Consider the following 27,585-nt stretch of genomic DNA (forward strand, 5'->3'; position numbering starts at 1 on the left):
CAGCAGTGCTGTCCCAAAAAGCAGTAGCTCCCTTCCTGCCCCGTGTTACTGATCTGGAAGCCACCAGATACCAGGAACCAGCTAGTCTGCCTGGGGGTGAGGGGGACCCAGAGTGGAGGATCAGTTGGAGGAGCACAGAGAGAACGGGGGCGGGGGGTGGTGAGAGGGACGTGGGAGGAGGTGGGAGCTGCACAGTGACCACGTGGAGATCAGCCACTTCTGGCACATTCTCCTTCAGAAAGATCCAGGCCAGAAGTTGGGTGGTTTTCAGAATCACGGAAACACTGAGGATTTGGTGGGAAGGGGTGAAGTGGGGTTGAGGCTGGGGTGGGGCAGGGGAAAGAGAGGGATGGCAGGGTATGTCCCAAGCCGCCTGCAGACCAGCTGGCCAATGCCCCTCCCGCAGGTGGCCTGCATCAGCTGTGGCCCTCCCATGCTGCGCCTCCCGAGGAGGCCTCCGGTCAAGGCTGGCCTTCCTCCCCAGCGGCACAGAGGACAAAGGCAGGGGTTGACCTCGGCCCATGGCTTCCTGTGAGCACAGTGAGGCCAGGCGTGGCCCCTTGCTCACCAGCGCTGCTCCCCAGACACTGGCCTGAGACAGCAAAGGGGCTGCTCCCTAGTCCTGTGGTTTTGCTTCCGTGACTTTTAGCCCCATGGTGCCCAAAGGCTGAATCCCAGGGACAGAGGCTGCAGGTACCTCCACCAGGGTCAGGCCAAGGGGTCACACTAGGGTGTGGGGTAGGGGTACCCAAAGGGTTCCCAGGAAGGGCTCACGTCTCTGGTTTAGGGACAAGAGCTGTTTTTCCAAACCCGCTGCTTGCCGGTGCTTCCTGACAACTTTGTCAGTGGGCCTGGTAGCACAGAAAAGGGGGCCTCCTCCTCCTTCCCACCCAACAGAACTTGATCCAGGCCCCATTCTCTGGGCTTTGGGGGCTCCTGGGCCCCTACCCAGACTTCTCTGCTGTCCTCACTGTTGCCTGGGAATGGGGCTCCTCTGGGCCTGTAGACCCCATCATCCCACGCGGGTGGGGCCATCAGACTAGGACCCACACACAGATGAAGCCTGATGAGAGGGGTGAGGGCCAGGAAGCCAGGAGCTGCACACACAGCAGCTCAGCCGTCTGGGAGGGACCCGTGAACTTGCCACGGACGCTTTCCTTCCTGCTTTCCAGAAGATCACCCTTTAAACGTCATCCAAACCCTAAAGGAAGAGATCGTTGTCAGAAGGGGGCCCAGGGGTCAGAAGTCCCCTGTGTCTTGGAGGGAGGCAGGGCTTGGGCAGAGGGCCTGACGCCCCAGCTAGAGCTTCACAGGCAGGTTTCAGGGGAGTCTCGGCCTCAGAGTCTTTGTGGGTCAGGTCTCCTCCTTCACAAGGACTGCAACCTAACTGATTCGTGTCTACACTGGCATCTACGCTGCAGCCTTGGGTGTGCAGATGAGCAGAGGCATTTTTTGAACGACCCCCCTTGAAACCCAGCAGAGTATGGAGAATCCTGGCCAGTCTATATTCTTTCACCCAAAATTCTGCTTCCTGGAATCCAGTCAAAGGAAGAAGTTGGAACTCCAGCAAGTTCAGATAAGAACCCCCGTGTGGCACCCATCACGAACAACTCAAACATGACCCCGTAGTGAAATCTCGGAGGCCACCTTAGCGGGCAGCAGTGTTTCCTTTGAGTATTTAGAGACAAGAACTGTTGGCAGGCGGAGAGAGGGGACAGGATGCCAGCTCTGGAATGTGTCTGCGGAGCAAAGCGCTCTGCAGGCAGTGGCTGGAGGCAGTGGGCTTGGAGGCCAACCAGAAGCCCGGAGGGCAGGAGGGAAGGTCCCCGGGCTCACATGACATCACTTCAAAACTGTGTCCCTGGATGACACCTAAGAAAGATTTTGCTGTAAAAATGTTTTTATAAATTTGCTCTTGAAATTATTTGACTATAAACGACTCACAGACCACCACAACCCAGGACCACTGGGAAGTCATCAAGCATCTCAGGGTTTTGTGCAAAAAGGAAAAATCTACCCTGCGAACTTCGTTCAGATGAGGTCGTCCTAAACACTTGAGGGATGACGAAGACGGCACCGCACACTCCCACTGTTGCTGCTTTCTTCCCGCTTTTCACCTGGGGACCAGCCCTGGGGGCTCCCTTTGGCGGCCCTGTGGACCATCCCGGAGAAGCTAGGCCTGCGGGCACCTTACGCTAACTGGTCTGAAGGAGAAAATGTGCTCATTGTAAATCGCTGTAGAGTAAAGCAAGTGAGAACTGAACGACCCTGGTCTTGAAGGAGCGGTCATTAGCCGCGGGCAGGGGCGCGGCGGGAGGGCAGACGGCGCGGGTGCGGGGCTGCAGGTGCGGGGCTGCAGGTGCGGGGCTGCAGGTGCGGGGCTACAGGTGCGGGGCTACAGGCGCGGCTCCGCGTCTCCGCGCGGCCTCGGGACCCAGCTGTGCGGGGCGCTCCCAGGCACCAGCCCCCCGGCAGGGCGCTCCCTCCGTCTCTCCCTCTACCGTCCCTTGAGATCAAAACCGCGCGGCGGCCCCGCAGGAATGAGAGGCCGGAGCCGCCTCACACGAGCGGGACCCGCCGGAACACACCCCCCGACCTGGGCCGCGCTGGGACGGCCCGGGGGCACCGCCGCCCGCAGCAGGCGCATTAAGCCGCGGCCGCAGGGAAGCTCTAGTGCCCACGACTCGGACGAGCCGAGGGGCCCGCGTCGCGGGGGGCGCCCGGCACGTCACTTCCGGCGCGTCGCTTCCGGTCGGCGACGAGCACTTCCGCCCGCGGCTCGGCCCGCCCCCCGCCTCGGCCCGGCGGTCGCGTTGAGAGGGGCGGAGGGACGATGGCCGCCCCACGGTGAGGCGCTGCCCGCCCGGCCTCCGCCCCACACGGGACGGAACGGTCTGCTCGGGGCTTCCCGGCGCACGCGATGCGACCCCTCCTCCACCCCCGCCGCGCGCGGAGCCCTCGGGGCGTCGCAGCTCGCCCACCCGACCCCCAGGCCGCGTGCCGGCCGCGCCCCGGCCAGCAGCGCTCGGCCGCGTCTGTTTCCCCGGAGGCCGCTCTCTCCGGCCCGCCGCCCGCCGCCCACCTTAAACGCCGCGCGCCCTTATTAAGGCCCCGACGTGGGGCGGGGTCGCCCGGGGTCGGGAAGGCGCCGCGCCCCCCGCCCGCGCCGCTCGGGGAGCTCGCCCCCTCGGCCCTCCCCGGAGTCGGGCGGCCGGTCTCCGAGCCTGGCTCGCGGGGAGGGCCCTGAGGCGACCCTGGCGGCGACCCTGGCGGCGGGCGCAGCGCCAGCCCCTGGGTGGGCGCCTGTCGGCGGCTCCGGGCGGCGCGCGCGTCGGCGATGCTCGCAGGCGGAGGCGCGCGAGACCCCGCGCTGGCTGTCGGCCCGCGGCCCTGCTGCGACCGGTGGGTGGAGAGGCCGCGGCGTGGGGCAAGGGGCTGCGGGCGAGCCCCAGGCCGGGCCCCCCAATCCCGCGGCGGAGTCGGGCCTGGGGCGCGCGACCCCGGGGCGCGGGGAGGCCGCTCTGGCCCCCGGCTGGCTTCCCGGGAAGCTTCGGTCGGGAGAGCCCTGATGCCACCCGTCCGGGTCGTTTGTTTGCGGGAGGGCGGCCGGTGTACCCGGAACATGCGGAGTAAAAAGCGGCGAAGGGGGCGGCCCGTGGTCGCCTGTCGCGCCCCGGACCCGAGCCCGCCAGCCTGCTCCAGCCCCCGGCCCGCCTCATGCCTTTGCCCTCGCGTCCCCACGCGGACCCCTCAGAGAGGCCCCCAGCCTTGGGGCCGGTAGCTCGGGCGGCGCCCCGCACCTCGCCGGGTCGGCCCTCCGCCGCGCGCCTGCGCCTCCCGCTCTCACCCCGCCTCGCTGGTCCGAAGGCGCGGCCCCCGCGGGGCGCACCCGCGTCCGCCCTTTCCGGCTGCCGGGGCCCCGCGGGCTGGGGGGCAGCGCTGGGGGCGCGGGCCGTGTGCTCGGACCCGGGGCTCCTTGCGCTGTAACTCCCCGGGCGCAGGGCCCCGAGGCCGCCAGGACTTTGCGGCGGGACCGGGTAACCGACGCCGCGTCCGCCCCGGGCCCTAAAGGCTCGGCCGCCCAGGATTGAGGTCTTTGCTGCCTCGGGCTGTGTAAGACTCCGCCGTGCGGCGGCCGAGCTCCGGCCCGTGCTGGTGCCGGCGGCCTGTTGGTTCGCTCGTCCTCAGATGGCTTCTGCCCCTGGGTTTGCTGGGCCGCGTCCCCCTGATTCCCTCGCAGTCCGCCTGCTTCAGCCCCTGACGCATGGCTCACCGCTGCCGGGAAGGGGAGAAAAAGCCTGTCCGGAGGCGGAGTCTTTTGTTCAGTGGCCTTGTTTTCAGGTCTGGTTTTTTAAAATGGAGTTGGACAGTTCACTGCACGTGCTGGAGCCGGCGAGTAGCTTTTTAAAGCGGAATGAGAGTGTATTAAACTGCATGTAAAGGGGCATGAAGAGTGGGAATAGAAAGGATTTTGGATGCAAGAAAGCCGCTTTCAAGGTAAACGAATTAGAAACTGGGGAGAACCAGACCAAGACGTGAAGGAACGTGGGACCCCGCCTTCCAGAGCTGCCTGCAGCCCTAACCCGGTCTAGGTTCCTCCGAATCCTTCGTTTACATCAGAGCACATGGTGCAGAGGTCTCATAACTCTGCTCTCACTTAATCTATGACAAATATTTTTTTTGTCAAAAGTTGTCAGGCTGCATCGTGTCCCCTTGGTAACAGGCCAGCGTGTGACACGAGGCTCCCTATTGGATACTCCGATAGTGTCCAGTGGCTCAGTCTGAGAGACAAAGCTGTGCGTCTACCTGCCCTGGTGTGCACATTGGTCCAGCAAGACCTTCCTTCGGTTGTTCCTTTAGAATAGATTCCCAGAGATGGTGTACTGTGTAAAACTTGTAGACTTTCAGTACATCTTATCTAAAATGCCCTGCTGACAGTTTGGACCAATCTAGATTTCCTTACCCAGTGTTTGAGAACATCTTGAGTCACTTGTCCTAGAACTGGGATTCTTTTTTTTTTTTTTTAAGATTTTATTTATTATTTTAGAGAGAGACAACATGAGAGAGGGGGAGGGGCAGAGGGAGAAGCAGACTCCCCGCAGAGCAGGGAGCCTGATGTGGGACTGGATCCCAGGACTCCAAGATCATGACCCGAGCCGAAGGCAGTCACTCAACCAACTGAGCCACCCGGGCGCCCCTAGAACTGGGATTCTTAACCTCAGGCTGTGAGCCTTGGGGTTTAGGATTCTGCAGAACTGGCTGGGGAAACATGGACGTCTTTATTTTCATCAGCCTCCTGCTGAGCTTTTCTTCGTGGTGACAGGAGCAGCACCCGCGGCTTTGTCTCCGTTTTGGAGCCTGGGCGCCTTCCTGGCTGGCCCCTCGCCCCTCGCTGCAGAGTCGAGCAGTGTCCTAACCCCTTTTAGGACTCATCATTAGGCGCTCAGACCAAGTCACGGTGTGCCGTGTTTGTTTCTTGTGGTGTCATCACATCTCAGTAGACCTGGTTTCCTTTTAGTCCTGCACATTCTGAGGTCAGCTCTGGGCCGGAGAGAAGAGCTGCTCCCTGGCCTGGTGCGGACGTTTCATGAAGCGCTTACTCCGCCGCTGGTCGCAGAGGTTCCCTCTCAGTTCTTGTTCTTCGTGCTCTAGTCTGAAAGGGAGACAGTTCCGACGTTACCCCAGCGAGCTGGGGGAGCCGGTGCTCCGCCCTGTTTCCAGGCTGACTCAGAACTGCCGTTGGCTCTCAAAGCCGGCTCTGGGTCAGAGGAGGGTTGCTGACCGTCAGTGTCTGCAGGACGAGAATTGCTTCCCCCTGAAATCTCCTTGGGTCACGTGGTCTATGCAAGAGGAACAGGCCTTGGGGACAGTGAGTTGGGGTCCAGGAAGGCCTCTGCCACCCGGTAGCGAGTGCGACCCGAGCTCAGGACCCGGCGACCCGCGGCTGCCGTGGGTCATACCCGGCGGTCACTTGGGGTCTTCACTGCACCCTGGAGCGGGTGTTCTGCTCAGTCGGAACTGCAGGCTCCCGACGGACGACCGGGATTTCGTGTGACCCGTGTCGGGAAGACCTTCCTGTCTCTCGTCTCCGATGGTGTGTCGCTGTGTGTTTCTGTTTTTACTGTTCGATGTGGCATCAGGTGAACGCCCCTGCCTGACGTGTTGGTTCTCTTGTGGACAGATGGCTGGGTTTCTGCTGTGGACGTTCTTATATGTGTTTCGTGGTGCACACGGGCAAGACTTTCTCTAGGGGAAGGTCTCCGGGATGCAGTGGTTCGTGGGACCATGAGGAAGGTGGCCGGCTGGTGATTCTCTAATTCTGCCTTCCCCTTTTACATCAGTCCGTTGACTCTGCCCTGTAAACAAGGGCTTCCTTCTCTTCCCCGGTATTGCCGTGGCTGTTCGGGTTTGTCTTAGTGGGCTCCGGTCGTGTGCTGCCCCTTCTCACTCTCTCTCACGCTGCCCCTGGGTTCCTCCAGAGGGCGTTCCCTCGTGTGCTTCTGTGTCCTTTAACCTGTGCTGTCAGTGTCTGAGCACTTCCCCTTCTGGCGCAGCTGATGCCCGAGCCCTGAAATCGGCCATTTCTCTGTGGGGGCTGGTTATTTCTGTGGAGGATGAGATTTAGAAACGCGACCAGGACAGGGTGCTCACTGTGGCTGGGCTGTCCCTGCCTCTGGGCCCTCAGCGGCCAGATGATGAAGCAGATGCAGAGACACATGGCCTGTGGACAGGCGTGATGTGTGTGGCTCCGCCTGTCCCTACCCACAAGTGCCGATGCCCCACTCCCCCGCCGATCCCAGCAGCTCAGTCCGCTGCACTCTCCCTCCGCTCTGCGTCCGGAGGCCCACTGAGGTCTCACTCCCAGTAGCCACAGAATTGTCACTGCTCAGTCCAGAACCCCTGAGCCATGAGTCTGTAACAAAAGCCCACCATCTGAGTTCACTGTCGGGGGTCCGTCTGTCTTTAATCTGAGCACATATATTCTGCAAACCGTTCAGAAGGTACGTGGATGCGTTTTGTCTCCTCTCTTCAGTGCGACGATGTGATTGATTTGATTCGTGGCTTGGTTCCCCTCTTTCTGTTCGTATTGCACTTCAGAAGTTTATTTTTGTTTTTTAAGCTTGTGGGACATTGATATAGTTCCAGAAGTCGTAGCTCTCTGAACAGAGGCATTTGAGAACTGTGGTCCGCTCTCGTTTCCCTCTCCACGCTGTCGCCTCTGCCACCAGTCTCGGGCTCGGGCTTTTCCCGCGTCTCTTGTTGCTCAGTGTGATTGGACTTGCTTGCTTGCTTGTCATCTCTGAATTTATTTATTTTTAGTCACTCAGAGTGGGGCTCAGACCCATGACCCCAAGACCGAGAGCCGCATGCTCCCCGCCAAGCCGGCCCGGTACCCAGCTTCATGTCTTTAAATCGCCGTCTTCCCTGCTTTTCTCTGCTGGAACTTTCATTCTCATTATTTTCTCCATACCCGGGTTACTGTCTCTTTAATATTTTGATTTCATATCTCTTTGCTGCATTCCAGATACTTTCCTCGGTCATTTTTCTCGAATGCAGTAACTTTTTTCAGTTCTGTCATTTCTGTGTGACCCATCAACTGAGTTGTTTTGTATTCCAGATTTTTCAGTTTTCAGTTTGAGGAACTTGTAGACTGACAGAGGAAACCACCCTACCCGTACGCCGTTCCCTCAGCTCCCTCCCGCCGCCATCCCCCACGGCCTCGGCGAGACCGGGGAAGCACCACGGCAGCAGTGCTCCGTCCGGACGTCCCCACAGAACCAGCAGCTCATCTGCAGGCCGCATGCCTAAAGGCCGCTGGTGTCCCTTCTCCGGCATGCTGTCCGGTCTGCGTACGACCTGCATTCAGTGGCCGTGTCCCCGTGGTCTCCAGTCCTTGACCTTTGTGACCCGTGTACTTTGCTATTTGTCTGACATGTTCCCTCGACTAGATTTGTGGTCACGTGTCCGCGGCACGAAATCCACAGCCGTGCCACGTTCTTCCTCGTGCATCGGGTCAGGGCGAACAGGACGGCGCTCTGTCTGTAGTATTTTCAACTTTGGTCGCTGGGTTGGGGTTAGTGTCCGCCAGTGTCTCACGGTAAAGTCGCTCCTCCCCTCTGTCATGCGTTGGCCCCTGCGAGGGTTTGGATGCAAACACGTCCTTGTTAACAGCTCAGCAGTCGGGTGACTCCTCTCTGGACATTTATCCCTGACGGTGTCTTGGGCTTGTCCTGTGGACCTGCCGCCCTTGGGCTCTATCTGTCCTTCCCTGGAGCCGCCAGGCAGGTGCTCCTCCCCCACTGGCCACCCTCTCCAGGTAACCTTTGATCTTTGACCCACATCCATTGATCTTTAGCTGCCAAGGTCTTCAGGCCTGAATTGAGCAAGATTTTCTCCAGAGCCTATTGCTTCTGCCACCAGCGGCTGTGGGTGTGGCTGGGCCCACCTGCCTCAGGCACCCCCGGCTGCTTTTGGGGGGGGGCTCCTGTCCTGAGTTGGAACTTCCTGGGAGCCTCCGGTGAGATTTCGCTTCCGCCCCGCCCTTGATCCGCAAGGCCCCTTTTCTGGTGGTGTCTCCTTGTCGCTGAGCACTTCGTCTCTCCGGTCTGCTCCTTCCTGGGACCTACTCCCGCCTTCTCTGCCCTCCTTCCAGATCTTTCCTCCAGCGTCTGGTCTTGCTCTTCTGCCGGCTACGCTCTCTGTCCAAGCCTCTCCCTGGGGCCCTGATTTCCGCACTCAAGGTCTGTCCTTCACTTGCTGAATCCTCCAGAGAAGAATCATCTGGTCTCCTCTCGGAAGCAGGGAGGTGCTGCCTGGCCTCTCTGTGATCCTCAGTCCCTGCTTTCCCTGTAGGCTGAGGCCTGGTTCAGCCCCCGACCCTGGGCCCCCGGAGCCCCAGGAGGAGTCTGAGTGTGGTCACTCTCCTGGCCAAGCCCCTTGACATTCTTCCTTTCTTGCTTCCCTCCCCCACCTCTGTGGGTTTCTGTCTCACCAAACAAAAGCCCACAAGCAGCCAGGAATCCTGGTGTGATTCGTGAGTCTTTGGACGTGAAGGGCGGAGGCAGGGCCAGTGTCTGTTACGCCTTAGACTGCTCCAGACCTGATTTTCCATCTTTGGAAAATGGAACATCTTTGTTTCCATTTGGAATTTGGAAAATTCCCACATCTTTGCATGTGGGAACCATGCACCCTCGGAGGTCTGCTGCCCCTCAGCCACCCTGCTGGACATGAGGCCTGGGGTCTCTCCGTCCCTGGGCCCGGTTGTCCCGTGGCTTCATCACCGAGCTGGGTGGGCTGTCTGTGGAGAGGTCGATGGTCATGAAAGGAGCTTGCGCCGGAAGGTGCGTGTGTCTCCGTGGCCTGAGTGTTCGCCTTGGGGTTCCGGGCGCTGTTCTGGACATGGGGCAAGGGCGCACTGGTGCGTTGTCTGCTGGTTGGTGTGATGGGGCCTCCGTCCGGGTCTCCAGCCCCGGCTGCATTCCATCCTGGAAGCCTGGTGGCTGCCTCTGTGTGGGTGGAAGGAGGGGAAAGTGAGAAAGCTCCCAGGCGGCCAAGGAGACCTGGTCACCAAGGGGCAGATGGTGAGTGAGGCGACCCCCCAGTTACCAGGAGAGGCCCTCATGCTCTGAAGCCTGTAGAACAGTCTGGAAAACAGCACGACACCTCCCTGCGCACATGCTTGCACTTCCCTGCGCCTTTTGGTTTTCCCCTGGGCCCCATCCCTGCCGTGCCCCCCACCACACGAACTCCGGCCCGGGTTCCCTGGTCCCCGATCTTTTCCAGAACTTTTTATATTTTGGTTTCGAATCAGTATTGGGTGTTTGGCATGTTTCACCGCCTTGTGGGGAACCACGTTGTATACTGCCTTCCGTGCTCGGTCCCGTCATTTCGGACCCCCAGCCGTGTTAAGATTGCCCTTTGGCTCTTGTGGCAGAGGCCTTGGTCCCATGATGTGCTGGGATCGGTTTCTTCAGGAGACGTTTAGGTTGTGTTTTGCTACTAACAAATGCTGGGACACCTAGGTGGCTCAGTCCGTCAAGTGTCCAGCTCTTGATTTCGGCTCAGGGCATAACCTTGGGGTCCTGGGGCCCTTCTTGCACTGGGGCTCCATGCTCTGCAGGGAGCCTGCTTCTCCCGCTCCCTCTGCCACTGCCCCTTCTTGTGCTTGTGCGCGCGCTCTCTCTCAGCTAAATCAGTGAGTCTTCTAAACAATGCTACGTTGGGGCGCCTGGGTGGCTGAGTGGGTTAAGCCCCTGCCTTCGGCTCAGGTCATGGTCTCAGGGTCCTGGGATCGAGCCCCACATCGGGCTCTCTGCTCAGTGGGGAGCCTGCTTCCTCCTTTCTCTCTCTGCCTCTCTGCCTACTTGTGATCTCTGTCTGTCAAATAAATAAAATCTTAAAAAAAAAAATGCTACATTAACCCATCTTCTGGCGACTTGTGTGAGCATCACACACGGGTCCCCCGGGACCACCTGTCGTGCAGGCAGCCTCGGCCACACGCCCGTGGGTCTCTGCTTTTATCATTTCTTGTCACTCGTGGAGACAGTGGTTCGGTCTGTGAGTGCTGCTGGGTGTTTCCAGCCTGGGACTGTCAGTGGCAGAACCGCGGGCTCCTCGGAGGGAGTGCCCTCCCACCCCCGTGGTGGCTCTCTGCTTGGCCGCCTTTGATCAGCCCAGGAGCTAGAAATCATTCTGGTGCTTGGGCTGCGCCCGCAGTGTTCTGACCTCACTGGTCTGCGCAGAGACGGGCCGCTTTCTGTCAGCTCTTGGAGCTTGGGCGTGTGAGTGTGCAGCCAGCATGGAGGGCCTCTGCTCGGGTTGGGGGGTCTGTTCGGGCTGCTTCCCATGGGACCCTCCAGGAGCGGAGCAGCCGGACATGGGGGCACCGAGGGCAGGTGGTCGGGGCCGGTCAGTGGTGTGACTCGTCTGTGTTGTGGGCGCCCCCCGACCAAGCAGAGTCACTGCCAAGCACAGATGTGACAGAGACACGTGAAGAGACGCTCCCATAACATTCCTGGTGGCACGGCGGTTTGTTAGCAGAGGGGGTGCGGTCACTGGGGTTCGGGCACGAGAGCGGGACTCTAGCTGTGTGGAACCACATGTGCGGCCTCTCCTTGACTGAAAACCAACGTCTTGTTGAAGGTCTTTTTACAGGAGTATGTGGGCCATCGAGTGGTGGTTTCCAGTTTCTTAAACCTCCAACCACAAGCAGACGTGGCGCAGGGAGGATCTGGCCCTCAGAAGCGCCTGGTCCTGGGGCTTCTCGGGGGGACCTGACATGGACTTTAGGAGGAGGAGAGTGAGTTTCTCCCGTGGAAGCCCAGTGGGAGGGGTGCTTGGCCTGCAAGGGGTCAGCTACCCGCCGGCACGCCCTTCGTCGTGCTTGTCGGTCTGTGGCTGTTTCCGGAGCCCCCGTGCACTGCAAACAGCGGAGCTTTGCAATCAGCAGTGGCTTCCGGGCACCTGCGACCGGCACTGTGATGGGGTTTCTAGGGAGCAGGACCTGGTGGTACTGGGGGCCTCGAACTTGGGATTTGCCCCTGACGGGGAGGCTTTCCTGAGAAGGCAGAGCCTATAGAGGTGGGGAGGGGCAAGGAGCCAGGGTCTGGGACCTGGGGACCCTTGTAGGGGGTGGATATTCTCTCTGGTCTTAGGGTCCCTGCATCCGATCTGCACTTGCAGCCAGTCCCTGGTTCCAAGCCAGAGCGGTGGGGGTGGCGGACCCCCCACATCCCCTCCGGCCTGGCCAGTCCTAGCTGCACAGAGCACCTCATCGCCCCGAACGAAACAGTGGGACCGGGCTGGGGAAGAGGAGGCTGAGCGGGGCACAGTCTCAAGGCCCTGAGTGGTGAAGGGCTCATCCTCATGGGGGCAGTGGGAGCCCCTGGAAGGGCCAGGCACACCCCGTTTTGATCTGCAGTGCATTTGGGGTAGGGTATAGCCACGGTTGGGATGCATGTGGGCAGCCAGGGTGTGACGCGGGTGCTCGCTGGGGCCTGTGGCACTGAGCTCATGGGGGACTGAGCCAGGAACGCGGGGGGCCAAGGCAAGGCGGAGGGAGGATGACTAGAGTCCCCGGTGCCGCCGGTGCCTGGGGGCAGGACCGAAGCCGGCTTCCGGGCGTGCGGAAATTCAGAGTCTTAAATTTGAGGAGCCCTTGAGCACTTGTCCGCAGATGAGCAGGAGAGGAGTGGGGCGGGCAGCGTGCACTCCCACGGGAGGTCCTGCTGGGGGAGCCGGGGTGCAGGGGAGAAGCTGCCAAGCCCCAGTGGTGGTGCGGCCGACTCAGCCCCCGGATGCCTCCTGCTGCCCACACCAGGAGCCAGGGATGAAGTGGGATGGACGTCCTTCTGGACGGTAACTGACAAGAGGAAAGCCCAGGTGTCGGGAACGGGAAGTCTGGTGCACCGCCCGTTTGAGGCTGGCTGGGGACGTGGGTCTGACGTCACTGGGAAAGGAGGTGGGACCCTGGCCCTCCTGAGATAGGGCAGGCTGCTGTCACTGGGCCCCAGCTTAAAGCAGGAACTTGGAGAACTTTGCTGCCCACCACCGGAGAAGCCAGGTCTGACTAAGCCTGTGATCTTAGGGGAGAGGGTGGAGGCTCGCCTGAGAAGCCGTGACCGGAGGTCTGAGACCAGCGGGGGTGGGTTTGGTCTGCTGAGGGCTTGTCTAGAAAGGAGCATAAAATTGGTCCTGGGCCAGTGACACCCTGGGGCACGTGACAGAAGCAGACCCCAAACCCTCAGTCTGGGCCCAGGGCGCACAGGGCCCCGCATGCAGGATCTGCTGGAGGTGACTGACGTGCACCACACACAACCCCAAGGCCAGAGCCCGCGAATAAGGCCCAGGTGCCGCGGCTGAGGTCTTGGGTGTGGGGCCTTTAGAGAACCTGAGACAGAAGACGTAAGAAGGGAGGAAAGAGCGAGACACGGGGCGCCCGGCCAGCTCCGTCGGAGATCCTGGGGTCGTGAGTTCGAGCCCCATGTTGGGTGTCAAGTTTATTTTTAAAAAATTTTTACATTAAGGGGCGCCTGGGTGGCTCAGTGGTTAACGCCTTTGCCTTTGGCTCAGGTCATGGTCTCAGGGTCCTGGGATCGAGCCCAGCATCCGGCTCTCCGCTCAGCAGGGAGCCTGCTTCCCCCTCCCCCTCTGCCTGCCGCTGCCTGCTTGTGATCGCCATCTGTCAAATAAATAAGTAAAATCTTAAAAAAAATTTTTATGTTAAAAACAAAAAGGAACAAGATGCAGTGAGAAAAGCAGACCGATTTCAGGTGGAACCAAATAGAACGTCTACGATGAAAAACAGAGGGATCATAACTTAAAGCCCAGTGGGCAGATTAAAAAGCCGGTGTCTCTGACAGGGCACATCTGGGAAAGCGGGATAAAATATGAACCTCGAGGCGAGGGCGGGGGGAGGCCGCAAGTGTGCAGACGCAGCACGGAGACCCGCGGAGCGGGCGGGGGCCGAGGCCTGGCCCTGGGGACTTGGGCAGGTCCCAGATCAGGCGGAAAGGTGCAGAGCCCCTGGGATGGCTTCAGGGGGGCGGCAGCCTGGGCGGAGTCCTCCTGGGGCCTCTGTGCAGACGGTGGGCGCGGGGGGGGGGGGCAGAGCTGCTGGAACCTTCGGTCTTCAGCCCCTTGGGGAGGGGAGACGGGAGCTGTCGGGGCCCCGTCCTTGCAGCGCGGTGGACGGGCGGGTGGAGGCGGGAAGAAGGCTGGAGTTCCACGCTTGCGTTTCCGCACTTGCCGCGGCCGGGTGGTTCGAACTTCTTAAGGACGTTAAGATGACCGCGGTCCCTAACGCGGGCTCTTCACGTTTCAGCCCACGGCCTCTAGGGAGAGGCGAGTCGTGGCCCGCGCGCCCTCCGCCCTGCAGAGCTTCAGCTGGGAGTCGGCCCGGCCTGTGCTGCCCGCAGTCCTGAGGAGACCGGCATGTCGGCTTCGGCAAAATCCCTGGCGCCGGCCGAGCCGGCCCCCGGCCCCGAGGACAAGCCCGGGGGGAAGCCGCTCCTCGCCTGGGGCTCTCTCTTGGGCCACCGCAGCGAGAAAATCGTTTTCACCAGGAGCGCGGGAGCCCCCGAGGAGGACGTGCTCACCGTAACCATCACCGAGACCACCGTCATCGAGTCCGACCGGGGCGTGTGGAGCTCCCGGGCTCTGCTCTACCTCACGCTCTGGTTCTTCTTCAGCTTCTGTACCCTCTTCCTCAACAAGTACATCCTGTCCTTGCTGGAAGGGGAGCCCAGCATGCTAGGTAGCGCAGGTCCATGGCCTTCGGGGGGTACGGGCCAGGCCCTGGAACCTGCAGGTGGCTGCTGGGTCCGTGGGAGAGGCGCACGGAAGAGCCCAGCCCGAGGCGGGGGGCGCGGGCGGCGCGGGCGGCGCGGGGCGCAGGCGCGTCTGGCTCGCGGAGCGGCGCGCCCCGTGCACCTGTGTGCCAGGAAGGGAGGCGAGTCTGTTCTGTCCCCTCTCAGGTGCCGTGCAGATGCTGTCGACCACATTCATCGGCTGCGTTAAAATATTTGTTCCTTGCTGTTTGTATCAGCACAAAACCCGGCTTTCTTATCCACCCAATTTCGTCATGATCATGCTGTTTGTGGGTCTCATGAGGTAAGGGATCTGGCCTTTTGGTTGAGTGCTGCAGAGAATGTCCTGGCTGTCACCAGGAGCGGGAGGCTGGCTGACTGACGCTGTAATTACGTGATCACAGGCGTGTTTTCAGTGCAAAGTTTATGTGGTCCTAGGGCGGTCTAGATTTTAGGACGACGAATGTATTGGTTTTGTGGATCTGAATGCAGTCAGATTCCTTCTGGAACTGCCATGAATCTAATTTAAGAATGGTTTGAGAGTGACACCCCTGCTCTCCCTGGGCCTGCCACTCTGAGCGTGTGGAGCGGCCCCTCGCCGTGGGGCCAGACCTAAGTCTTCACGGGGGAGGCAAGCAGGGCGGGGAGCGGAGAGGAGGAGGGCAGCTACGAACGGCCTCCTGCATCGCGGTGACACTTCTGGCTTATTTTCAGGTTCGCGACAGTGGTTTTAGGCCTGGTCAGCCTGAAAAATGTGGCAGTTTCGTTTGCGGAGACGGTGAAGAGCTCTGCTCCCATTTTCACCGTGATCATGTCCCGGATGATCCTGGGAGAGTACACGGGTGAGTGGTCTCCTGGCGCCCCTCCGCACCTACCTCTGCCCCCTTCCCCAGCCGCAGCCGGGCGCGGAGGCTCGCCTCTCCGAGGTGGACTTCTTGACTTCTGTCCTAGAACATCTCTGAGCAGTGACAGTGCCTCACACACTCGCTTCAGCAAGTGCCTCTTCGCCTCAGCTGAGCGCAAGGCTGTTTGGATGTGCGGAGGCCTCGTGGCTGGTGGGTACATAGAAGCCGGGGAAGGAAGGAAGAAGTCACCGGTCCCAGAAGGTGAGACGGCCTTCTGTGTCACGCAAGGGACTGCCTGGTGACAGTCACCTGCTGGTGTGCCCAGCAGTCTTGCCCAGGTTGGCCGCCTCCTGCATCCTTCCTGAGCTCCTCTGACAGTCCCTGCTCGTCCCTGCTTGTTAGCTGCCTGGCTCCGTCCTCCACAAGGGCCCAAAAGCTGATTTATTACAAGTCGCCGGCCTTCAGCGACAGCAGACTGTTTCCAACTACACGTGACACACACGTTCCTGCTTTTCCCACCAGCCTTTGAAAACGGAGCCCGTCCAACATTGTTCCACGGAAACAAGCAGGGAGCGGAAGGATGCGTGTGCTGCACGGGCTCTCATCTGAAGCCAGGACGGATCGACGTGGAGGTGCAGATACACACTGGCTTCAGTTAAGAAAAGGACAAAATCTCGAGGTGGGTGGCGGAGGGAGGAGTACACAGCTGGACCTCTTGCAGATGTGCGTCCAGAACCACACACGTTTGAGGTGGTGGTAAGACGGTCCGATCAGCGTGAACAGCAGCCCCTGGAAGTCACAAGCCTCCAGAGACAAACGAAACGGACTGCATAGCGGGGGGTGGGGGGCTGCTCAGCTGCACGAAGTTGGCTTCAGGGACTTGAAGACAGCAGGGTTCGGCTTCCAGCTGTCATGGTGCTAAGCTCTCGTTGACAACAGTGGGAGCGTCTCGATAAAACTTAGCAAAGAGAATCTGTTGGGGAGAAAGACCGAGGGGCCAGGACTCCAGAGCTGAGGGTCACCCGCAAAAGGGACCCCAGTGTGTGGCACCCTTCCCACGGAGGTGTTTGCTGATTCTCGAGCAGTGGCTGGGACTCGGGGCAGAGCGGCCTGTGGGGCTTCAGGCCTGAGGGCAAGTGGGGCCTGCCCGGGGGGCACCCCAGGAAAGCCCTGGGCTCGCCCCCGAGACCCCACACACGCCCATGCCCATGGATGCCTCCCGGCAGCAGAGCAAGTCCTTCCTAAGGGCAAGAGGGTGCCGGTGGCCTCACATTCTCCGGGTTTTCACACGGACAGTCGGTCATGGAGCAGACGTTTCGGGGCAGACTGGAGGCCAAGACCGTATGCTGGAAAGCCGAGAGGGCGCTGGCCGGCGGGAGGCCCACCATGCCAGATTCCCTTCCTCCGGCTCTCAGCCTGGCAGCCGTGTGGGCCTGGGGGCTGCTCCTTGGTGTCTGGGGGCTCCCTAGCGACGGGAGCCTGGACAGCATGGTCCTGTGCTGGGAGGTGGCCATCGTCCTCAGAGGTCAGCGGGGACCTCTCCCACGGAAGACTTCTTCCCTCATCGACTGAATTTCAGAGTAAACAAAATGGGGTCTGGCGTCGAAGCAGCATGAGGCCCAAGGCCCTGTTTCCAGAGTGAATGTGCTTGTCCGTTCTGCTCAACGGGCTTCCTCAGCTCCGCCTCAAGTTTGTTCCTTGGGCTCCAGAGCGAAGCGAGAGAAGTCGCCTCCTCGCCATTTACAGCTCCTGACGGGAGACCCCCCGCGCCGGGGCGTCCAGCAGCCTCCGCCCCCGGCCCCCCCGTGTGGACAGACTGGTCCGGAGACCGCTCGTTCTCAAGGGAGAGTTTGGGCGACGGCCGTGCCGGGCAGGGCAGGGCTTCGGGGCGCAGGGCCCAGCCTCGTGCGTCTCGCCTGCGGGCCTGCAGACACGCCTCACGGAGAACAGCCTCTTGAGGTTCCCGGCCTGGGAGAGGGCGGTGGGCTGGGAGCAGGCGTGGACGTGGATGCGTTCTTTTTCTCTCCAGTGTAAAGAATCATTAACTGCTGGGTTTTTAACACAAGTGGAAGTTAGCAGCTTTCGTGAGCGGTATGAAAACAGCCTTGGCGCCCAGCAAAGATTTTCAGCGGGGGGACTGACGCGGCCTCCCTTCTGTGTATTTTGCCCTTTCCAGGCTTGCTGGTCAACCTCTCCCTCATCCCCATCATGGGGGGCCTGGCACTGTGCACGGCCACGGAGATAAGTTTCAACGTCCTGGGGTTTTCAGCCGCGTTGTCCACGAACATCATGGACTGGTGAGTCGAGGGCACGTGGTGTGATCAGGGTGATGGACGTGCAAGTCCAGATTAACTCAGAATCACATCCCATAATTCACACTGGACACACCTGATGCTGGCTTTTCCAAAATACCAAACAGTTTGTGTCCCCGTAAGGCAGCCTTTTCTTAGAAAACAAGCCAGAGTTGGACAACACGTGGTCTTGGTACGAAGAACACTCCTCGTAAGGACACGGTCAGCTAGCATGCCGGAGTGCCCTGTGGCTTCACACGTCCGTCCACGTTCAGCTAAGCAAAGGGGAAGAGGCCGTCTTGCGGCCGGAACAAAGGGGCAGTTTCTGGTCCATGTCCAGGGCCGGCGCTAGGAAGGGGGCAGCCCCTGTCAGGTGCCGGAGGGAAAGCACTGCCTGGGAGTTTCCTGGTCCTAACAGCGAGAGGGGACAGACACCGTGTCGCAGACTTCTCTTTGGATCAGTGAGCGCGACTACCCTGCACCTGGGCTGCCGTGCCGAGTGTACACTAGGCCTCGGCTAGCCCTGCTCTTGGAGAAGTCCTGACTGGCACCGGGTCTGTCCTGCTTCTGGGAAGGCGGAGATAGCCACACGGGAGTTTATTGTTGCCATACCTGTTGAAGTCAGACAGGCTCACCCTGAGGTTTCCGGTGCTGGGCCAAGTAGACGTTTAAAAGTCACTTGTAATTTCATTTCTGACATTTAGATGTATTTCCTTCTGGCTTTTCCCCTCTACGTTTGTAGCTCCTAGAAATCCAGTACAGCCTCATTGTGCATTCGGTCAGGGTCTGGCTCCGCTCCCTCTGTGTGGTCCTGTGAGCATCGCGTGCTGGCACCGGGGGCTCTCAGAAGCCTGGGCCCCGTGACCGCCTCCTGGTGCGGCACCAGACGCCTGCGGATTAATGCCTCTTTGTCTGGATGTGCAGGGAGGGCCTCCTCACACGAGGCTGCATTGAAGTGTCTGACATCATCAGGGTGAATTCCCAGCAGCGACACAGAGCCCATGAACATGGACAAGGGCCCTTGACCCACACTGCCGGTGTTTCCCAGACAATTGTACTGGTTTCTAGTTCTGTAGCCAGAGCTTTGGTCTTACCTTGTCCTCAACTAAGTTTTTGCATCAAAACCAAATGAAACCAGCCGCTGCTTCTGGGACCCAGAGGGCCGAGTCCCCGGTAGATGTGACAAGCCCCTTGGTTCCTGGGCGAGCTGGGCACTATTTCCTCTTGTCCTCTGGTGGGTCTATTCTGTTCCGGAGTTTTGTCCATTATTTTTCCACTGGTGTCTTCAAGAGCTCAGACCGTTGTCCGCTCCCTCCCACACAGTCCGTCCCCGGGGCCCGGCCCACGGCAGGTACTGATTTATGGGAACTCGAGGTCCAGGGCGGGGTTTCGTACCCACTTAGAGCAGGGACTTTGGGCTCCTCTGACCCCTCAGAGCTGGGTACCCTCAGGCACACCACTTAATCGCTGAGTGCCTCAGTTTACCCTTCTGTAAAAGGGGCCAGTCATGGGGCTCCCCCCTCACAGTGAAGCAATGCCCAGGAACCCCGCAGCGTGGGCCTGGCTCGTGGTGCACGGGCGGGGGCCGTCCCCTAGGGGCTGTCATGGTGCAGGGGTGCAGATGCTGAGTCCTCTGAGGTCCACGCTGACTCCTTGTATCACCTGCTAACCTCTTCTTTCCTCTATTCTAGTTTGCAAAATGTTTTTTCAAAAAAGCTCCTCAGTGGGGACAAATACAGGTTCTCGTAAGTATCATTCGCCCGTGAAGCTCCCAGTTGTGTAGGCCCGAGAGGACTTCTTGCCCATCTGAATGGAGGGTCCCCTACGGGCCTGACGCTTTTCCCACCTGGGCTAACGTGGCTTTTAAAAGTACTTTGTGGAGGGGGTGCCTGGCCGGCCCAGTCCGAAGAGCAGGCGACCCTTGATCTCAGGGTGTGGATTCAAGCCCCATGGTGGGTGTAGAGATTACTTAAAAAAAAAAAATAAGCCTTAAAAAATAAGTAAATAAATAAAAGTACTTTGTGGAAACTTGGAAGGAACACGCCTCCTGTTTCCAGCCGCCCCCGAGGCACCTGAAGGGCCGGCGGTGGCTGCTGCGAGCGCTCCCGGGCCCTCCCCAGCGGGCTGCGCGGCACAGACGCTAGTATGCGGGCCCTCGGGAGCTGCGCGCGGGCTGCGGGGGCCTGGCCTCCGCTGTGCTGGAGGAGCGTCAGGCGCCTCTCTTGCCCCTGCAGGGCCGCAGAGCTACAGTTCTACACCAGCGCCGCGGCCGTGGCCATGCTGGTCCCCGCCTGGGTCTTCTTCATGGTGAGTCTCGGGACGCCGCTGGGTGCTTGCCTGCGCCGTCGTGTCTCCGCGGTGACGGGCGAGCCGGGGGTTTACCTAACTGTCCGGGGTTGGGGATGGCGGGGATGGCTGCTTGCCACATCGCTCACAGGGGGTCAGCGGCGTGCACTCGAGAAGCCAAAGCTCAGAGAGGCACCTGATGCTGGCTTGTGCCCGTCAAGGCCAACCTGAGGCTGCGGAAGTGTCCTGAAGTCTTAGCGTGAGGGTTTTAAGGCTTGTTTTATTACTGGTTTAAAGTAACAGGTGCCCACTTAGAGCAAGCAACAGGACAGGAGTAGATAAAGCAGAGAGACGGTCTGTCTCCGGATCACCCCTGGACCTGCTCCTGCAAAGCCCTTTGCCAGCCCAGTCTCCATGGCTAGGATCGTACTCGGGTAGACACGTGTGTGGTATGATTCTAGCAGTCTTGGGGAGCTGTGTGTCCATGTCCATGCAGACCTTTTTTTTTTTTTTAAAAAAACACAAATGGAACTGGGCTCTTCTGTCCTATGCTTGTGCTCCGGGGTGTGGCTGTGCCTGATCTGTCACAGCCCCTTGAACGGACAGCTGACTGCTTGGCACATTTCACATGAACAGCGAGTTTCATTTGTCGTGTCTTTAGCAGACAAGGGTGTTTCTCTAGGATACATTCTTGGAATTGAAATGGTCGATTGAAAGATGTACATATCTAAAAATATTTTTATTGTGGTAAAACGTACATAAGCATAAACTTGACCATTCTAACCATTTTAAAGTATACGTCAGATAAGTTCACGTTGTGGTGCAGCCATCACCATCCGTGTGCAGACTTTCATCATCTCGGACTGAAACTCTGTCCCCATTAAACAGGAACTCCCCGCTTGCCCCACTGGGGGAGCAAGGCTTTACCTCTCCCTGCCAGGGCCTCCGGCTGGGCGATGAACAGGGCACGAGCCCACAGACTGATTTAACATAAGCTTTACGTGACACGGGAGCCTCACAAGGAGACCAAAGGAGGGGCGAGTCTGTGCGCGCACTCCAGGCCGAGCAGGGAGAGGTGACTGCAGGGGAGCGGCTGTTTGTCCGCCCGGCTCTCAGTCTCTGGTGAGGAGCGTGCTGCTTTCCTACGGCGCGCACGGCCTCCACGTGGCCTCTGTCTTCTTCTCAGGGACGGGAAGGGAGCTCAGGCCCTTCGTGTTCCTGCTGTTTTTAAGGGTCTTCAGCCCAAAATAATCCTGGTGCCCAAGTGGCATAGTTGTGTTCTGAGCTCCTTCATCCCTCCCCCAGCCGGTGGCACCCACGCTGTCCTTTCTGTCTGTGCGGATCTGACAACCCTAGGTCTCTCATATAAGTGGAATCCTATGGGATCTGTCCTTAGGGGACTGGCTTATGTCGCTGGGCATGGTGTCCTCAGGACCCTTCCGTACTCTAGCCGGTGCCGCACCTCCTCCTCTTTCGGGCTGAGTCGTCCGAGTACGTTTGTCCGTCCATCCCTCCACTGATGGGTGCCTAGTTGCTTCCTCATTTCGGCTTTGGCGGACAGTCCTGCTGTGAACCTGGGTGTGCACATAACGATTCAAGACCCCGCTCTGGGTTCCTTGGGCGTGCACCCAGACGTGGGGTTGCCATTCTCGCAGGAGTTGTCTGTCGAACTTTTTGAGGACTTCCCTGTGGTGGCTACACCGTTTTACTTCCCCGCAAGCAGCGCTCAAGGCCTCCGGCCGCCCCTCCTCCCCTGCGCCTGTCCCTTCCATTTTCTGTTTTCGATGGTCACGTGCTCGCGGGTGTGAGGCGGTCTCCGCTGTGCTACGGGTTTGCATTTCCCGGATGGTCAGTGATGCTGAGCGCCCTCTCGTGGGCTTCTCGGCCGTGCGCGTGCGTGTGCACATTCAGAAGGTTGGTGGGTGCTGTTTGGGAGCCGCACGAGAAGGCCGTTTGCAGACCACTGCTCGTCCTCAGCCTGTGGGCCCAGAAGACTGGGTACCCGTGACCCCAGGCTTCCCCGAGGTGCTCTGCGCAGGGAAGACGGCAATGGCAGAGCGTCGCTTCCGTTCTGACCCACAGGACCTGCCGGTGATCGGCCGGAGCGGGAGGAGCTTCAGTTACAGCCGGGACGTCGTGCTGCTGCTGCTGGCGGACGGCGCCTTGTTCCACCTGCAGAGTGTCACGGCCTACGCCCTCATGGGCAAGATCTCGCCGGTGACGTTCAGGTGAGCACAGCAGTTTCCCAAGAGACAAAGCGTGTGTCCAGCTCGTTGAAGCCCAGGGATTGCACGAACCGTCTCTGTGCTCGTCAGATGTGAAGGGGGGGCCGTAGCCACATGCTGGGACCGCCAGGCTGTACTTGGACCACCAGAGCTGTTTGAAGTACGGCGAGGCCCAGGACATCAGTCTGGAGGGAGCCCCACCCGGAAACTGGGGCAGATTGAGTGTTTTTCTGTCTGCATCAGCGTGTCAGTGGCACTGCCTGTGATGCCGGAATGTTCTGCTCCTGGGCTGTCCAGTGGGGGGGGGGCATGGGCACCTGACGTGGGGTGAATGCAATAAGGAACAGAATTCTTCTCTTCTTTTACGGTTTTATTTATTTACTTAGTTATTTGAAAGAGAGAGCGTAAGCAGGGGGAGCGACAGAGGGAGAAGCAGGCCCCGCGGAGCAGGGAGCCCAATGTGGGGCTCGATCCCAGGACCCTGGGATCATGACCTGAGCCGAAGGCAGAGGCATAACCCACTGAGCCACCCAGGCACCCCCAAGAGATGAATTCTTAATTTCATCTAATTTTAAGCAACTTTAGTTTGAATAGCCACATGTAGCCGTAGGCTCCCACGTTGGAGGCACAACTCTGGAAACAGAGACGAGCCAGAGGCCTTGCTGGCTTCTCTTCCTTTCTGTAACTCAAAGAGTTTAATAAAAGCACCATTTCAAGACTAGAGAGTTTTCAGTAACAAGCAGGAAAGCATGAGCTCGTGTCCGTAGGAAGCCTTAGAAATCCACATTCTTAGCTTCGGCCACGTGTCGTGGAAGTCAGTGGGCCTTTTTTTTTAACTTGTGAACAGGCAGCAGAGACGTGGGACAGCCAGGCCTCTGTCTCTCTGGGGCTCCCTGGGGCGGCTGTCGCCCTCCCTGCTCAGGCAGCTCTGGCCCAGTGTGGGGCACCAGCTGCGCACCCTGCCCTGTGACCCACGTGGCCCTGCCCCTTCCTGGCTCCTGACTGGGGAAGGTCTGCGGGAGTGCCGGCCACAGTCGGTCAGGACTTTTACATTCTGAAGTCCGGGGTGGTCACTGTCTCTGTCACACATTTTGGTATCCATTTGGGGCCAGGAATTATTTCCAAATATCCCTGAAGCTTTGTTTTTTCGTGATTGTTAACAATGGTTCAAAAAGGGCAAAAGCAGAAAACCAGTTCTTTTTAAAGAAAATAGCTTTTTGGTGTGTGTCTTATTCATATTGTAAGAGCAAGACTTAATTCGTCATTGGAAGTTTGGAAAAGACAGAAAAGTGCAAAGAGTAAAGCACACGTAACCCACGATCCCCAGACACAAGTGCAGTGAAAATGTCAGCGTCTTTCACATTAACTGCGTTTCTGCGGGTCCTAGCCCTGCTCGCACAGTGCTGTTTTCACTGACGAGACAGAGTCCCCGAGGGGCCTTTCTGGGGTGCCTCCTGTTCCTCTCCGCCCGGCGGCGTCTGCAGAGCTCTCCTGCCCTTCAGCAGAACGCTGAGCTCTTTAGGGGAAAATGCCATAATGTCTGTGATTTACTTAAAAATATTTCAGCCCCCAAATAGGATGAAGCAAATAAAGCAAAATGTCAGTTTAGTCTACAGGATGGGAGTAAGGCCGTTCGTCATAACCTGTCCCCGACACCTTTGCTAGTGAAAGCGAGGAGGAGGGAGCCGGCGAGGGAGCGCCCCTGGGCTGTGCGGGCGGCGGGCCAAGCCCGGGCTGTAACCCCTGTCGTTGCAGCGTCGCCAGCACCGTGAAGCACGCCTCGACCACGTGGCTCAGTGTCATCGTGTTCGGCAACAGCGTCACCAGCCTGTCAGCGACCGGCACCGCGCTAGTGACGGCTGGCGTCCTGCTCTACAACAAAGCCAAGCAGCACCAGCGGGAGGCCATGCAGAGCCTGGCTGCGGCCGCCAGCCGGATGCCAGAGAACGACACAGAGCCGCTGACCCCCGAGGACCCCCGGGCACACCACTGAGCCGTGGAAACCCCGGCAGGCGCCTGGGCCCCCGAGGTGCTGCCCACCGCTGCTGTCCTCGCTGACGCGGACACCCAGCCCCTCAGGTCAGTAGGGTGCAGGAGACCAAGGGACGTGCTGCCTTCCCTGCTCCTTTCTTGAGTTTTCAGTGAAAACCACCGGGAACTTGCACAGGGATCCCAGGTGCCAGCTTCCTGGGGCAGAGACCAAAGCCAGCAGCTGAGCCACAGCCGTGTAATGTGAAAACCCCCACCTGCTGACCCCATGATGAACACACGAGGGACCCACACTAGTGCGCAGGCCCTCACCAGTACGCAAGTCCGGCTACAGTGAGGCCGGGCCCCGGTGCCTCGGCGGGGGGATGGCCACAGGTGCCAACATGCGCCACTCCCACCGCTTGGTGCCGGCTCCGTGTCCCCGGGCCTGCACATGTCCTTCCGCCGTCTGGCGGGGCTGCCGTGCTGAGACAGAAGGCGCAGGTGCCACTGCCTGGGCCAGAGGCCACAGTAGCCAGGTGACCACTAGGAGAGAGCTAGGAGAGGGGGGAAGGGGCACAGACGAGGGCGGGGGAGGGGCACAGACGAGGGCAGGCCGTTGGGCCCTCGCCTTCTGCCTTTCCACCCAAGGCGTCCTCTGCACCCCAGAGCTGTCAGCAGCCGGTACCACTTAGGGAAAGGCCACTTATGGAAGGGAAGGTGCCCCACCCCTTTCAGGGTCTCTGTTGCACTAGGCCCCAGACCTCCTGAGGGTCCCAACTCTCACCCGTGGCTAGCCTTCATTCAGGGACCCCTGATGTGATGGCGGTGATGGCTGGTCACAGAGGTGAAGGACAGACAGGCATCTGTGGTGTTTAGCTCAGAACAAGGATATACGGACATTCCCTTTTGTTTTCTGGGTCCCTGTGTGTAACACGGGCTGTTCTGAAGGGTTCTCTAGAGGTACTCCTGCCATCACCCCGCTGGTCGGGCCGCGCCATACCTTGTCTCTTGGACAAGGATGCTAAGGGTTTCCCTCATGAATGAGGGAGTAGGGGGGTGCTGGGAAGAACATTTGGCGTGTTCACAGTTTTTGTCACACTGCATTTACAATGACAGTGGAGTTTTTAAAGAAGGAAACAGGTGGCCAGGGACAAGTGGCTTCTGGAAGATGTGCTGTGTGACCCACACTGAGCCCACAGGCTGGCTTGGCCTGGCTCTCGGCTCCCAGAGCAGACGGACCACCACACTGGGCATCTGAGCCCTTTGCAAGGTTCAGGCTCTAGGCCTCTGCACTCTGCTCCTCCTCTCACATCCTGGTGGGATTCTGATCAGGGCTCTGTCCACTGCCAGCCAGGCTTTAAGACCTCTCTGTGGTGCCACGCTCAGACACTGGGGTGTGTCACCTGCAGCCGGCAACACGGCGGCTTGAGACCTGCCTGCCATGACTGAGCGAAGTAGCCGACAGGAGGGCCTCGGGCGCTAACAGCCCCTCGTCTGATTCCCCCTCCCTGTTGTTCCGTCCTTGGCTCCCATCATCTCTTCACTGGTTTTCCGGTTGGCGTCTCTGCTGGGAAAATGAAAACAGGCCCTCCTAAAGGTCACATCTCTTGGAAACAAAGAGCAATAATTATGTCTTATTAACTTCTGCCTACTTGAAGAAGCGTGCCATGATGACAGGTTAAAGCAAGGCCTTTAAAACTACAGCCTTTTCTCAATGCCCACATTTTCCACCAAAAATGAACGAACAAAACAAAACAAGAAACTACAACCTTTTCATGAAGCTGACTTCCTGCGCCCAGTGGACAGGCAGACGTGTGCTGGCCTGTGTGCTGAGCTCACCTGCACTGTGAAGACGTTTATCATGAGACTTGCCCCATTTCTATCCCCTTTCCTCGCTGCTTCCCCCACAAACAACACTGAGGAGGACTCGTTGGAGGTGACTGGGGTGGCAGGATGTGCCTGGGTCTGGGAGGACCAGAGTGAAGGCACGGCTTGCACAGCACCGTGCCTCCCCCCCTCAAGAATGTGGCCGCCGCGACCAGCTGCCGAGGGGATGGGAGCAGAGGACACACCTGCGGTCGTCTTGTTACAAGATGATTTCATGCTGCCTTTCTCACGGATGTCATCATCGGAATGTAACCTGATGGGCAGCGCCTGCTTCTGAGCCTCATAAGGGACCATGTACCCTGCATGTCACCTGTGCCCTGTCTCCTCTCACAAGTGGCTGTCTACAGGTGCGATTTTCCAAAATCAGAAACAAAATGAAGATTTTCCTGAATTATTAGCAAATGAGGTCATTTCCAACAAAGCTGCTTCTGAGACATTTCCTCAGAACACAAGTTGTGGCCAGCACTGCGCCAGCCCGGGGCTTAACGATCCTTGTTCCCGTGTCTGGTGTCTGGTCTCCGTCGAGGGCAGCCCTGCCAGGAGACAAAACCCATGGCCTGTGTTGGCCATGTGTGGAATGAATGTACAGACATGATATGTTTTTTATTAACTCTGTGTAGTAGTGTTTCTAGTATGTTCTCATTGAGCCATCCCAGATGTGCTTGTATCAACATTGACACTGGGTGTCACCACTTCTTTGGGTCAGTTCCTCCTGTGTCCATGCTCGTTGTCTGTGCCTTTGCAAAGAAACACTTCAAACAGGTGTCAAGTCAGGTCATTTGCTTACCTACATTAATACGTAGAGATGTAGTATGTCTGGCTTTCAAGGAAGCTTCCACTGAAGGGCCTAAAAAGCTGTTTTTTTTTTAAATTCCGGTAGTCATAACTCCCTGTATATCAGCATTAAAATAATCTGACCTGGAAAGCTGAGAATATTCTCTTGCACAATCCAAAATGTGTCTTTAATTTGAGAACAACACACATGGTGAATCAGAGACAGTCACACGCAGCACCGAGAACATCCGCCGCGCTGGAAATGCTTTTCCCAGAACCAGTGGGTTCTGCCTGTGAGTGGCCCCTTGGATGGGCCGGTAGGGATGACACATGCACCACGTGGCGTTTTACATCTGGCTGGTGGTGTGCTTTCCCAAGGCCTGAAGTGTTTTCATGGTTTCCCTGGGTTGGAAAAACTAAACGAGGAGTTGGTGCACATGGGGGTCTTTTCTTCTGCCTTTGAGCAGTGCACTGAGGGCTTCATTCTTTCACCAAGTCCGCACCTGCTCTGGCTGGGGCCTCTTCCTTCCCTTGGTTTAGAAGTAAGAATGCCCAGCTCCCCTGGTGAGTCTCCCTGTTTCTCTCTCTCTCTCTCTCTCTCTCTCTCTCTCTCTCTCTCTCTCTCTCTCTCGGCTGAGGAGCCGAGCCCCGGGGGGACGTTCCGCTGACCACCTGCTGCTTGGGTGGAGACGTTACCATCTCTGCAGAATTTATTCCTTCTCCTGAGGGTCTGATTGTGGGTTTAGTGGGCACTGGATCAGTGCCCAGATTCCAAAAGGAGTTGGAAACTATTCTAATTGGTTAAAAAATAGTAATAGTAACCAGAAGCGCCCACTATTTGAAAGACTGTAAGTCATCTCCACACCGTAGGAGCGGGAGCCACATGCCCCCCGACTAAGCCCGCCACGCGCCCCCCGTTATTCTTTCCCGGTTTTGAGGAACATCGGTGTTCACTGGCTGCTTCTAGTCCCGTCTGCAGACGTGGGAGCGGAGTGTGAAC

The 27,585-nt window shown here is 58.9% G+C and overlaps 1 protein-coding gene across 5 annotated transcripts; it reads left to right on the forward strand.

Moving 5' to 3' along the window:
* Positions 1 to 2,793: 2,793 nt before the first annotated feature.
* SLC35E2B (solute carrier family 35 member E2B) lies at positions 2,794 to 26,736 on the forward strand. 5 transcript variants are annotated; one of them, XR_013966684.1, is made up of 10 exons: positions 2,794 to 2,847; positions 13,823 to 14,254; positions 14,475 to 14,610; positions 15,021 to 15,148; positions 17,328 to 17,448; positions 19,134 to 19,187; positions 19,677 to 19,749; positions 21,811 to 21,956; positions 23,709 to 24,032; positions 25,510 to 26,736. XR_013966684.1 is itself a non-coding variant. In XM_080800859.1 (9 exons), the coding sequence occupies exons 2-9, from the start codon at positions 13,933 to 13,935 to the stop codon at positions 23,944 to 23,946; spliced, it is 1,218 nt and encodes a 405-aa protein (XP_080656985.1). In that variant the 5' UTR covers positions 2,794 to 2,847; positions 13,823 to 13,932; the 3' UTR covers positions 23,947 to 26,736. The 5 variants fall into 5 exon arrangements, 4 of the variants coding, with proteins under 4 accessions (XP_080656985.1, XP_080656988.1, XP_080656987.1 ...); XM_080800859.1 differs by having other exon boundaries at positions 23,709 to 26,736; XM_080800862.1 differs by lacking the exon at positions 2,794 to 2,847 and adding an exon at positions 3,319 to 3,402 and having other exon boundaries at positions 23,709 to 26,736.
* Positions 26,737 to 27,585: the final 849 nt, after the last annotated feature.

The sequence above is a fragment of the Martes martes genome (genome assembly GCF_963455335.1).
Source record: "Martes martes genome assembly, chromosome: 4".
Classification (NCBI taxonomy): domain Eukaryota; kingdom Metazoa; phylum Chordata; class Mammalia; order Carnivora; family Mustelidae; genus Martes; species Martes martes.